Source organism: Acanthochromis polyacanthus, chromosome 1 (assembly GCF_021347895.1).
Source record: "Acanthochromis polyacanthus isolate Apoly-LR-REF ecotype Palm Island chromosome 1, KAUST_Apoly_ChrSc, whole genome shotgun sequence".
Taxonomy (NCBI): Eukaryota; Metazoa; Chordata; class Actinopteri; family Pomacentridae; genus Acanthochromis; species Acanthochromis polyacanthus.
In genome coordinates, this window is record NC_067113.1 from 30540019 (window position 1) to 30554755 (window position 14737).

Consider the following 14737-nt stretch of genomic DNA (forward strand, 5'->3'; position numbering starts at 1 on the left):
TCATTTTCATCTCTGTAATTTTTAGACTTTACAAAGTCCTCTCATGTGCAAGACTGGACCCCCTGATGGGCCGGTTTTGGCCCACGGGCCGTATGTTTGACACCCCAGGTTTAGAGGAGGAATTTTGTCATCAGCAGCTTTAATCATAAGGGAAAAAAAATGTGTTTATTAGCTGGTTTTTATTTCCTTCATTGGTAAAAGACAAAAAAATTAAATACAAAAACAAAAGCTTCCAAACCTCTGAATGAAAGGAAGCCGAAACAAGAATAAATTTATGTCATCTGCCCCTTAAATTAAAAAGATAATACGATATTTTTGTACTTTAGACATATCATCTACCTTAAAATGTCTCTAATTTAGTTAAATAAATTTAAACCCACAATAATGTGATCATTTTAGGCCACTTGGGGGGCAGCTACAAGCGCCAAACTGAATAGAATAAGCAGGATTTTTTAATAACTGGTTTCCTCTATGAACAAACAAACAAATTTTTCCAAACTAATGAAATGCACTGCTATAAAGCAAAGAGTAATTTACTGATTTATACAAGTAATTTACGTTGCAAAGTGAATTCTTATGAGTTGGTTTGACATAATAATGTTGCATCAGCTTTATTTTGTGTTTAATTTGAACTCAAATTTCTACATTAGTTCTGCTGAAACTAGATTCAAGTTGAACTTAATTTAAAAAAAACAGTTTTTCTCATCAAGATCAGCGATTCTGAACCAAAACACATCAGCTAAACAACACTAAAGTGCTTTATTGAGCTCAGCAGCTTGGTAGACTTTTAAAAATGGATCATTTATTACGTTAATTTACAGAAATTACACGGCAGACATTCATCGCTCGGCTCTTTCGGCTCTATTCTCATCCGTACGAACAAACTCCTGCCTCTTCGTTTGTCGACTACATTTAATGCTTCGCTGCTTCGTGACCTCCGGCAGCGGTTTGACACTTCACTGAAAGGAAGTCGATGAAGCCTGAAGGTGTGAAACCATTAAGAGCAGAAATCGATTCGGTCACGGGAACGATCCTCTCTAAAAGCGTTTTCATCAAAACTCTGGCAGCTATCGAGCTAAAAACACTCCAGGAGCCACTTTTGCACATTTTTAACCCCAGAAAAGCGAACAGAAAGATCAAGATTGCACTAAATCCTCTGGTCTGGTAGCACAGAAACTTAAATGTAAACTTGCGTGGAGGAACCTCTGGCCTGAATCCAACATGCTCGCATTGTGTCAGCGTGTGGTTGATCAGCTCAGATAAAGCCGAAGCAGTGAGAACAACAACAACAACAACCTGAGTAATGCAGTCAGACATCTAAACTCATCAGCTTCTTCTGGCTTTTACTTCCTGTTTTGTTGGTCGAGGACTTAATCTGATCCAGAGATTTAGCTGATTCAATTCAGGAACCTGCGGGTGACGGTTTAAACGGCACAGTGTGAGGTTTTAATCAGGATGCAGCACCGGACACACGAGTGGAGCTGCCTCTAAATAAACCTCCAAAGACAGCAGCCGACACCTGAGCACAGAAAATGTAAAATCCAAGAGAAAATGCACCAAATGCTCGTGTTTTGGCAGGAATGCAGGCAGAATCATGAATGTTTAATGTGTCTGTATGTGACCAAGTGCAAATCCTGCTGTCTTCATGTACAAACACCAAAAAAGATTGTTTCCTTGTCTGTAAAAAATCCAAAAATTCAGCAAAAAAAATCCCCCAAATTTCTGAAAATTTTCAAAACCTTCAGGAAGAAAGTTCCAATAATTCCTTAAATTTCCCTTAAAAGTTTTATTTGATAAAATCCCCCAAATTTGGCAAGAAAATTCTTGTAAATATTTTCAAAAATGAGTAAAAATCTTCCCAAAAAAATTCCAAAAAATATCTAAACTGATTCCATACATATCGGTAAAACTTCTAATATTTTCTTTAAGAACATTAGCAAAAAAAATCAACTAAAATCCAGCGAAAGTCACTGGATTTTAGTTGATTTTTATGTGAATGTTTTTAAAGTTTCACTCATATATATGTAATCACTTTAGATATTTTTAGGATTTTTTTGGAATATTTTTACTCATTTTTGAAAATATTTACAAAAATTTTCTTGCCAAATTTGGGGGATTTTTTAAGGGAAACTTTTAAGGAATTATTGGAATTTTCTTCCTGAAGGTTTTGCAAATTTTCTCAAATTTGGGGATTTTTTTTTTTTTTTTGCTGAATTTTTGGATTTTTTTCAGACAAGGAAACAATATTTTTTGGTGCCCATAAATGAAGACAGCAGGATTTGTTTTTGGAATTATATTAGCAACGAAAATCTGGCAGACGTCTGTTAAATCCATTTCTGAATTTCCTCACAGCTAATCAGTCACCAAACTTTAAGCAGACCCAAAAAAAAAACAAACAGCTGGAGTAGCATTTTGAAGTTATTTTCTGTTTAAAATTGAATCCGCCAATCAAAATCGCCTCACATAGCTTGAAGTATGTCACTTGTGCCTGCTTATTAATATAAATGGATGAATTTTAGACTGAAATATGTGCAAAAATGCAACTTGCTCTGTAAGATTGCGTCTTCTCTCTCAGAAAAAGTGACCAGACTCTCATCCGGACCAGAAGCTGACGCTTTCCGTCAGATTACCGTGAACAAGTCTGAAAGGAGCTTATGAGTATCAGCTGTGCCCTTGATGGTTGACTTCTTCAGAAGACAGACCGCATGCTGCACCTCTAACCCCACTCTCGTCTCCATTAAGCCTTTTTGCCGCCTCCTCCCCCCCTCCACTCCCCTGACTCACCCTCTCTCCTGCCGTTCCTCAGGCAGCGGACTTTGGGGATCTGAGCGAGCAGCTGGCAGTCCTCAGCTGGAAGAGCAGAGCAGAGAGGAGATGCTGAGACCCACAAACACAACACACTTGCAGGGATTTATTGCACACACAAACACAGACAAACAAGGACAGCTATTGATACACAGTAAACACATGACTGCAAAAACACAGGATATGAAAGTAAAAGCTCAAAGTTTTCCCCTTTTGTTGCACCTCAACAATGAATCATGGTCAAGTTAATTTGGCTTTTTTTAACAAATCAAACAAAGCGACGTCACTGAATTAAAGCTACACTAAACAAAGGATTGCACATGTATTCACGTGTTCTAGTCAGTGCTTAGTAGATGTAGCTTTCACTGCAGGTTCAGCTTTGGTCCTGTGTGGACAGGTCTCAATCAGCCTCGCACAACTGGAGGCTGCAATTTTACCCCATTATTCTCTGCGAAACTGCTCAAGCTTTGGCATGTTTTATAGGAAATGTGAATGATTCTCTGGTACAATGATTCAGCATCTCCATAACATTCACCTTCTTGTCTTTAAGCCGTTTCTGTGTAGTTATAGCTCATTGTCTTGGTGGAAAACAAATCTTCTCCCAAGTTGTAGTCCTCTTGCAGACTGCATTTAATTCCCCTCCAGGATTTCCCTATAATTTGCTGCATTCTTTTTACCTTTACAAGCCTTTCAGAGCTGAGAAACATCTACTACATCATGATGTTGCCACCACCGTGCTTCACATAATGATGATGCCACCACCGTGCTTCACATCATGATGATGCCACCACCGTGCTTCACATCATGATGATGCCACCACCATGCTTCACATAATGATACTACCACCACCGTGCTTCACATAATGATGATGCCACCACCGTGCTTCACATCATGATGATGCCACCACCGTGCTTCACATAATGATGATGCCACCACCATGCTTCACATAATGATACTACCACCACCGTGCTTCACATAATGATGATGCCACCACCGTGCTTCACATAATGATGATGCCACCACCGTGCTTCACATCATGATGATGCCACCACCGTGCTTCACATAATGATACTACCACCACCGTGCTTCACATAATGATACTACCACCACCGTGCTTCACATCATGATACTACCACCACCGTGCTTCACATAATGATGATGCCATCACCGTGCTTCACATAATGATGATGCCACCACCGTGCTTCACATCATGATACTACCACCACCGTGCTTCACATAATGATGATGCCATCACCGTGCTTCACATAATGATGATGCCACCACCATGCTTCACATAATGATACTACCACCACCGTGCTTCACATCATGATACTACCACCACCGTGCTTCACATGATGATGCCATCACCGTGCTTCACATAATGATGATGCCACCACCATGCTTCACATCATGATACTACCACCACCGTGCTTCACATAATGATACTACCACCACCGTGCTTCACATAATGATGATGCCATCACCGTGCTTCACATAATGATGATGCCATCACCGTGCTTCACATCATGATACTACCACCACCGTGCTTCACATAATGATGATGCCACCACCGTGCTTCACATCATGATACTACCACCACCGTGCTTCACATCATGATACTACCACCACCGTGCTTCACATCATGATACTACCACCACCGTGCTTCACATCATGATACTACCACCACCGTGCTTCACATAATGATGATGCCACCACCGTGCTTCACATAATGATGATGCCACCACCGTGCTTCACATCATGATACTACCACCACCGTGCTTCACATCATGATACTACCACCACCGTGCTTCACATCATGATACTACCACCACCGTGCTTCACATCATGATACTACCACCACCGTGCTTCACATAATGATGATGCCATCACCGTGCTTCACATAATGATGATGCCACCACCGTGCTTTACATCATGATGATGCTACCACCGTGCTTCACATCATGATGATGCCACCACCATGCTTCACATAATGATACTACCACCACCGTGCTTCACATAATGATACTACCACCACCGTGCTTCACATCATGATACTACCACCACCGTGCTTCACATAATGATGATGCCATCACCGTGCTTCACATAATGATGATGCCACCACCGTGCTTCACATCATGATACTACCACCACCGTGCTTCACATAATGATGATGCCATCACCGTGCTTCACATAATGATACTACCACCACCGTGCTTCACATCATGATACTACCACCACCGTGCTTCACATGATGATGCCATCACCGTGCTTCACATAATGATGATGCCACCACCATGCTTCACATCATGATACTACCACCACCGTGCTTCACATAATGATACTACCACCACCGTGCTTCACATAATGATGATGCCACCACCGTGCTTCACATAATGATGATGCCACCACCGTGCTTCACATAATGATGATGCCACCACCGTGCTTCACATCATGATACTACCACCACCGTGCTTCACATCATGATACTACCACCACCGTGCTTCACATCATGATACTACCACCACCGTGCTTCACATCATGATACTACCACCACCGTGCTTCACATAATGATGATGCCATCACCGTGCTTCACATAATGATGATGCCACCACCGTGCTTTACATCATGATACTGCCACCACCGTGCTTCACATAATTATGATGCCATCACCGTGCTTCACATAATGATGATGCCACCACCGTGCTTTACATCATGATGGTGCCACCACCGTGCTTCACACTGGTGATGGTGTGTTTTCTATGATACAAAATATTTGAAACCAAAAAGCTAAATTTTGTTCCCATCAGACCAAAGGAACTTCTAGTTGACTTCAAACAAACGGGATTTTGCTCTCCGTCAACGATTCGACTGGTTTTGTACATTTTTGTCAAGAAAGCTAAAGTAAACTGGCCATGATTCAATCCAGAAAAACAATAAAAACTTCAAAGGAAAGTCAATCTATTTTTTGACACTGTACACCACAGATTAAATGAACTAACATCACATTCAAACATCCATCAGGGTAACATCTCATGCAAACTGTAATAATCACAAACACACAGGTCTGAGCTACATTTCACTGGATATTTAAACTAAAAACCCTTTTCCATGAATAAATCCAGTCCATTCCCATCCTCCACTGACCCCCTTTTCTCCACACAACCACCATCGGTCATGTTGCTGCTGCTGCAGGCCTCATTACAAACAGGTACAAACACCCTAGAGAGGATTAGCATTAGCAGGAGAGTGAGTGTGATCTTTCTGCAGGGCCGTGAGGAGATCAGAACTCCTCAGAAACGAGCGTGACCGGCTGTAATCCTCGTTGATTAAATTTATCGAGTGCACAAACCTGCTCGTTTGCATTTTCAGGCTCCGTCTTACCACCGCCATGTGAAACAGGAAGTGCTAAAGAGTGGACAGCTGGTGTGTGTGTGTGTGTGTGTGTGTGTGTGTGTGTGTGTGTGTGTGTGTGTGTGTGTGTGTGTGTGTGTGTGTGTGTGTGTGTGTGTGTGTGTGTGTGTGTGTGTGTGTGTGTGTGTGTGTGCAGATTTACCCACTCAGGGAACAGAAGCAGGAACCAGAGGTCAAACCCACTGAGCAGATGTTGTGTACTTTTAGCCAGATTGTGTGTGTTTGCATATGCGGAGGCTTGTTGCAGCTGCTTTTTATAATCCATAATTTGAATATGCTGCACATCCACAACACATTCAAATACTAAATAAAGTATAAATATACATGCCAGACTATATGTGTTTTAGGCCACAAAGACACAAATACCAGACCTTAACTATACACGAGAGTTCATTTAAACAAACAAAGCAAAACAAATAGTGAATAGTGACCGAGGTCGATGTTCCTTTGATTAAGGATGGTCTTAACAGGATGATCCGTCCTGCTGCTGACATCATCCTCCTCCACCTCCTCGACCAATCAGATCCGCCCTCACCGATCAGCTGACCGAAGCTGTGACTCACATTTATCTGTTTACCGGTTTATCTCTAAACGAACCGAACCGGTCGCTGGAGCAACTTTCTCTGGAAATGAGGTCGCTTTAAAATAGGTTAGACAAATATTACAACAAGACTAAATCTATATGAACTTGATTATTTTTAAATAAATAAAACATTTTATAAAATGAAAGCAGAAAAAATAATTAAAATATATATTTTATGGCCACAAATTGTAAAAAAAAAAAAAAAAAAAAAGGTTTCCATTTGTAAAAATGCAGATTTTACCAATCAATATGGAAATTGACTTTTTTGTGTTTTTCTTACTTTATTTTATCTGTAACTTGACAAAGCAGGAGTCATCTGTCAAATAACAGGTTTTGTTTGTTTGTTTTTGTTGCTCAGTTGTTGTTCAGTCCTTCATACCCATAATTATTTTTTCAAGTAATGGCAAATCTCTGTAAAATAATAGTATTTTTTTTTTTGCAAATTTTAAAACAGTAAAAAGTGTTTTACAGTTGAATACTGTAAAGGAGCAAATGGCCATTTGCAGAAATAGTTATTTTTGATGTCTACGTATATTAAATAATGTTTTGGCCTTTTTTATGTTTTTTTTTTTTTTTTTGCAGTTAAGTCAAGAAAGAAAAACAAAAAATTATCAATTTACATGCTAGCAATAAATGAACGACAGAAAAAGCTAGAAACAGTTTTTTTAAAAATGATACTTTTACAGTGTAGATTTACAGGCTTCATATGTAAATAAACCACAGTTCTAACTAAGAAACAAAATAAAGCATAGCATTTAATATAGCCAGAGAAATATTTAATCTGTTAAATCATGAACTGTTAATGAATATATATTTAGATGAACACAATCAGCATCCCATCTGATGAAGATGTAGCACTGAAAATGGTAAATAAATGTATTTTTATAAGCTATACAGTGACAAGAATTAAACTGACCATAAGATATATAAAATATGGAAATTTAAACTTTTTTTCCATTAGGATTGTCGTTCTGGGAGGAAACAGAACGCCAAGAAGGAATATTTAAACCCTCATGTGCTATTTTCAGTCAGCATTATAAAAAAATCATCATAATAAAGAATAAAATGTGAAAACAGGTCATGTTCTGAATCTTCTGTGTTCTTTCCCCGTGCGTCGCTGCAGGAGCTCCCACTAATCTAATCCTGGCTCTGAGCTGTGAACCAGGTGCTGCTGTTTTCACACCAACATCTGCTGAGAACATGTGAGATGAAAATGTCAAAGGAATGTTCTGGCCACCGACAAATCCAAACAATGGGAAAATGTCAGAGGGAATAATGTCAGCAGACGGGAGAGGTCAGAAAGATGAGTCACACAGACGTCTGATAAAAAATAAAAAAAAATCACAAATATAATCAGAGGTGTGAGTGCAAGGAGGATTTGTTTACTTTTGTGTTGTAAAGGGGAAATTTAAAGAATATCTGTGGAAAAAAAACTGTGAAAATCTGGCAACAAGAGTGTCAGGAAAAACATAGTAAACTGTGTTAAATATAAATGTAAAAATCGACATATTTAGCTGATTTAAATCCAGAAAAAATATGTGAAACATTGGACGTCATTTACAGTTTTGCTTTCTTTTTACGGCTTACCTGCAAAGACCGTTTCTGTGATTTAACCAGATATTACCTCAAATTTATTAAGAACAGAATGGAAATATTTACAATCGTCTGGTTCTTACAATACTTTTCACATAATAGCAAAAAATAAAATAAAAAAATAAAGATTTAATTCTAAAGCCAAATGTAAAAACAACAACAAACAAAAACAAATTAAATAAAACTTAAAATAAAAAAGATTCTTTAAAAAAGTGGACACTATTTGCAGTTTTTGCCTATTTTTTTAATGGTTAACATGAAAAACATTTTTTTAAAAGATTTTTTTATTTTCTAGTCCTTAAAATATAAAATAATTACATTTATTTGCAGATTTAAATACAGAATGAAAGACTATAATTTTACAGCAAAATGTAAAAAAAAAAATTTAAAAATTAATTTTTTGCAAAAATACAGATTTTTAACTGGACATTATTTCCAGTTTTTGTCTTTTTTAATTGTTAACATGGCAAACCTTTTTGTAATTTACTTTTAAAATATATATTTTATTTTCTAGTCCTTAAAACATTTAATTTTTTTATGTTTTTGCTGATTTAAATAAAAGAAAAAAGTGTAATTTTACTGCCAGATGTTGTAGAAAAGATGAACCCAAAAATTAAACTGTGTAAATAAAATTTAACACAAAAGATTTTTTGAAGTGTATATTATATACAGTTGTTGCAAAGTTGTTTAAATGATTAATGATAACCCTCTAAATAATGGCAAATATCTGAAATAATTATATTTTTGCTGAATTAAATACAGAATAAAAAAGTACAATTTTACAGTCAAAAGTTGTAAATAATAACAATATTTTTTTTTAGCAAAAATACAGATTTCTTTTATAGTGGATAATGTTTAAATTAAGGCCTTTTTCTAATAAAATTTTCTAATAAACTAAAATTTGTTTAAAATAATATGTTTTGAATCATTAATATCCATACAATTTTTTTAAATAATGGGAAATATCTGAAAAATAATAATAGTTTTTGCTGATTGAAATACAGAAAAAAATTATTTTTACAGCCAAATGTTGTGTAAGAAAAAAAAAACACATTAATTGCAGTGTTGAACTGTTTTTTCTGGGTTAACATGTAAATTAATCTGTGTTTTTTTCCTCTGATTTTACTGACTATTATATGTAATTTAACAAAACAGGGACAACCTGTTCTACTTCAGCGTTTATTTCTTACAGCGTACATCGCCACGGCAACGAAAACAGGCCGTGAGAAGCTGAGGAAGGAAAGTTGGCGGTTTAATTGAGCCTGACGTGTATAAAACTAGCGGTTGAGTCAGTTTTAATTTCCGACTAACGAGCGCTTTGTGTTTTCAGTGAGCAGGACCGTGGAAGCAGACGATGAGCCTTCAGTGATTCCTCCCTCTTTGTCGGGCTTCTCGTGTAATTACCTCCACATGTCTGCTGTAACCTACATTCAGACGGAGGTGTCAGAGCTGGACAGACTCCTGAACAGAAGCTCTTAATCCTCTAATGCTTCACGTTATTCCTCCTCCACCTATCTGGACTCTCCCTCACTCCAGCCTCCTCCCTGCTGTAGATTCCTCGCCCTGGTGTTGATCATCATGTGAAACGCTAAAAAAACACACTTTAGTTCCAGTTTGAGGCTTTTAGCTTGGACCCGCTCTGACTGTGAGCTTATCATCCTCCCGTTGGATGAATGTTTAGTTTCCTGCTGCTTGTTTCTGTGGCTTGATGCTGAGTTTTTATTAAAAATACTCGGTGATCTCCTCTGAGGAAAGTCAAAGAACAGCCGCTGCAGCTTTAAAAACAGCTAAGTTTCTCCTGCAATTTACCAAATATACCATCCTTTAACGAACGCAGGATTTAGAATAGAACAGAACAGAGATTTATCGCCATTTGTATGGGTTCATTACAGTACAGGCACACTGGAATTATTTGTGGGTTTTGTCAAGTCATGTTTATATATAAGGGAAAAATAAAATTTGTAAAAAAATTGCGAAAAAGGTTAAAAAAAAGAGAAATACAAATGTATACAAAATCGAAAAAATTAAAGAAGAAAAAAGAACAGTTTGTATTTAAATGAAGGATTTAGGTCGAGATAACTCAGACTGATTCTGAAATAACTAAAGAAACCAGAAACAATCTCTTTAATAATAGGATATTATTTGGTTTTTCGTAGTTTGCATGATTTATGTACAAATTAAGATCATTTTCTGCAACTTCACTGAATATTTAAATATTATCGATAATTAAACAAACAGGTTTTTAATCGTTAATAGGGTTTGGATACATACATTTTCTGTTAAATTAAGGCAAATAGCTGCAAAATAATTATATTTTTGCTGATTCAAATACAGAATAAAAGAGTATTTTTTCAGTCAAATGCTGTATAAAAACAAACATACATTAACTACAGTTTTGACCTGCTTTGTTTTGGGCTAATATGTAAAATAATCTTTTTCTCTCTGAGTGTAGTAGTTATTATCTGTAATTTAACAGAACAGGGATAATCTGTAAGACTGTTTTCCACCACTATAAACAGTAAAAATGTAATATAGTGAGAAGATTAAAAAAAAAAAATCTTTAACTTGTAACACAAAGGACTCATTTTCACAAAGTTTTTACTGAAAGAACAGTTTGATTAATACCGACAACAGAAAAAGAAGCACCATTTATTGTCTAAATGTGCACTTATATTCCATCGCTTCATTTCATACTACTTCACTTTGCATTTTAAAATAATCACACGATTTTCATTGTTCTGTAATCACGACAGCTTTGAAATTAATGTCATTACAGTTTGATTCACTGTGCTGTCATTACATTATAACTACAGTAATGAGTCACTATCAGGTTGTGTTTTTGTGTTTCTGTTTTAATTTCGACTTTAATGTGAAGCACATGGAAGCTAAGTCGCCTCGCTAAGGCTCTTTCTGTTGGTTTTCCTTTAATTTGTCACCAGTTTGTCCGTTCAGACTCGCTTATTTTGGGTCGTATCTCTGAACACCTGCAGCTTCTCTCACTTCCAGCCATTCAGTAAAATCTCTGGGTGTTTCTGTCTGACATTTGGTGCTGAGCAGATGGAGAACAGAGTTTTCTTTTCCACTGAGCCGCTGTGGCTGAAAACGATGCCGACGACGAAACAAAACAGAAAAGATGTGGAGACTAAAAACACTCCAGTGAAGCTAGATTCAATGATTATATGTAAAGAAAAGTGTCAATCAGCTGTTTAAATGTAGCATATAAAGGTCTCTGAACTTCTCAGAAACAATCCAAACAATAAAACCTCGCTGTGTTCATTGACAGCTCACACAACCAAAGCATTCATATTAACTGGGCGTTTCTTTGCTCCTGCCACATTTTTACTCATTCTGGACTAACTTTCTACTGCAATACAAAGTTCTGTACCTCTATGGAAACAGAACAACCAGAGCTACAAGTAGAGAAAATTAAAAAATCTCTTCTGAGCAGCATAAACAAGTTATAATGCCATATATAACAAAAACAACTCATTAAAGTTGAATTTCATACATTTTTTATCACAAAAAAAAAAAGAAAAAATAAAGCAATAACTATTTTTAAAAATATTTTTTCCAAATGTCCGCAGGTGTCACCAACACTGAGTGGAAACTGTGCCTCTACAATCACCAAATCTTTTTATATTTACATTTTAAATGTGTTTCCGTACTTATCTCCAATCTGTTCTGTGTAAACACCGCCTGCAGTTCAGTCCAGTTTAGCTGAGAAGTCGCTTAATTTTTGCCAGGTGATAATTATTGTCAGCTGTGTTGGAAATAGCTCCACAGTTTCGTTGAAGTATGCCAAATTTTATTTTATTTATTTTCTTTTTTTTTAAAACAAAATTTGGCTGGATCAAACGATATATTTTTTGGCAGATTTTTCGAGACAAATAAAGTGATTTTGATGAAATATCACAGCCTTACGCTTAATTTTCCAGATGGACACGTACATCACAGATAAAGGCTTCAAGAACTGTCAGAATATTAAATTCTTCTCAGTTTTTATGGTTTCTGGCTGTGATGAACGGTGTAGTTTTGGTGATTTTTGTACACATAACATATCTGTCAAATCCACCAGAGAGTAATTCTAAATTCCTTTATTTTGCTCAGTGAAATTTATTAAACAGTAAAATCACAATATAAAGAAAAAAGCATCTAGAATTGCTGAGAGGAATGCAGATTTTTAGCATTTTTTTCATTTTGAATTTTTTGTACAGAATCTATTTAGTTGGGGCTTTTTTTAGCTATAATAAAGAGTTTTTAATGACATCCAACAATTTTAAGCTTCAATTTTGTTATTTTTCAAGATGAAGCCCCACATCAGACATGATTAGTTCAATAATTGTAGGAATATAGACAATTCTAAAAAAAATTCTGTTTGTTTTTTAGTTTCCTTCTGTGATAAATGATGTCATTTTGGTGATTTTTTATTTTTTAAATAAGTGTTATCTTTTTTCCCCTGATAACATGCCTTGTGACATTTTTTGCCACAGCAGCAGCAGAAACAAGCAGCAAACATAATATTCTACAGTTTTTCTGAACCAAAACAACCACAAGAGGAACTCACGGTCCGAGCTGAAGTCGTCTATCAGGATGATTTCCTGGATCAGAGACGGAGGACTTCGCATCAGGACACTGAGGAGGAGGAGGACAGGAGTGAGATCAGATCAGTGAACATCTGGTGTGTGGCGGGGTGAAGGTGTGGGCTCCTCTTACCTCTTGATGGTGCGCAGCAGCGTGGAGCGAGCCTCGTTGTGGAAGGTGATGATGATGCTGGTGGAGGGAAGGTCGGCGTCATAGTTCAGAGCCGCACACCTGCAGAGGAAACACAGATTTAACCACACGAGGCCGTTAAAAGCGTTCAGGTTTAACCCTCGTGTCGTCCTGCGGGTCAAAATTAACCCGTTTTAAAGTTTGAAAATGTGGAAAAATTTATATTTTCACAGTAAAACTTCTGATGTCCACATTTCCAACATTTTTGGTGGAAAAAAAGAAATTTTAAAAATGTTTCTTTAAGAACATTCACAGAAAAATCAACCAAAATCCAGCAAATTTCGCTGGATTTTGGTTGATTTTTTTTGGGAATGTTCTTAAAGAAAATACTCAAAGCTTTACTGATATATATGGAATCACTTTAGATGTTTTTATGATTTTTTGGAAGATTTTCACTCATTTTTTGAAAACATTTTCCAGCCAAATCTGGGGGATTTTTATTTTTAAATAAAACTTTTCAGGGAAACTTTTAAGGAATTTTCTTCCTGAAGGTTTTGCAAATTTTCAGAAATTTGAGGATTTTTTTTGCTGAATTTTTGGATTTTTTTCAGACATTTCTTGGTGCCCATAAATGAAGACAACAGGAGGGTTGAACACGTTTACGTTAGCGCCTCGGCATCCCGCGGAGCCGCTGTTGCCGTAGTGACCTGGAGGGATCCAGTTGCCCGGCAACAGCTGCACAGATTCCCAAACCCTCCCTCTAATGCGACACCTGTTGCCGGGAGCTTCAGGCCAGGAGACGAGGAGCTGGATCGTCTTCGGCTTGTTTACAGAAACAGAACAAGCGACGCGTAAAGAATCAACGGAAGACTCAAGGTCGACCGCTGCAGGAGGAAAGAGAAGCTTCTGGTTTCACATTTTTACTCACTGTGGGCTCATTTTTCACCAGAATATAAAGTTCTGCACCTCTGTGGAACCAGAACAACCATAGCTAGGAGGTGAGAGAATATAGAAATGCCTTTTGTGGAAGTTAACAAAGTTATAATGGCACAAATCATTTTAAAATAGCAAAAAATTACAGTTGAATTTGTTTGCTTGCTTATTTTACAAAAGAAAATAAAAAAAAACATTTACTCAAGTCCTTACAGGTATTACCAACAAGTTTTTTAAATGGTAAACCAACATAATATAATTATTTTACTGTTATACTTTTAATTTGTCTCCCTAATTGTCTCCTGTCTGTTTTGTGTAAATGGAAATGACTAGAGGTAAACAGAACTCAGGAATGTCTTTTGTGCAGCTCGATGTAGTTAGAAGTCAACAAATCATTAAAAAAAAAAAGAAAAACCCAACTGAATTTGGTTCTTTTTGTGATTATTTTTGCAAAAAAAAAAAAAAAAAAACTGTAATCAACACGTGCACCTTTATGAACACTAGAAAAAAAACCTCTCAACAACAGAACTGGTTTGAATTTCTATACTTGTAGGTAAACACTGCCTGCAGTTCAACCAAAAGGACCTTTGAATTTTAGTTAATTAACTGTTGGTCACAGCTGAGTCCTTACTGGCTTAAAAGCTGCAACAAGGAATGCAGAATTTTCTGTTTCTTTCAGGATCAAGATAAAATAAACGGTTT

At 36.7% G+C, this 14737-nt stretch overlaps 1 protein-coding gene across 1 annotated transcript in view; it reads right to left on the minus strand.

Annotated features, from left to right (window-relative positions):
* Nucleotides 1–14737, minus strand: part of galnt16 (UDP-N-acetyl-alpha-D-galactosamine:polypeptide N-acetylgalactosaminyltransferase 16) — a 58071-nt gene that overhangs the window by 30827 nt on the left and 12507 nt on the right. The window contains exons 3-5 of the mRNA XM_051949077.1: nt 13106–13204; nt 12957–13024; nt 2785–2850 (exon numbers count right to left, since the gene is read on the minus strand). Of these exons, the coding sequence (XP_051805037.1) occupies nt 2785–2850; nt 12957–13024; nt 13106–13204 (233 nt within the window). The remainder of the gene's footprint in view (nt 1–2784; nt 2851–12956; nt 13025–13105; nt 13205–14737) is intronic.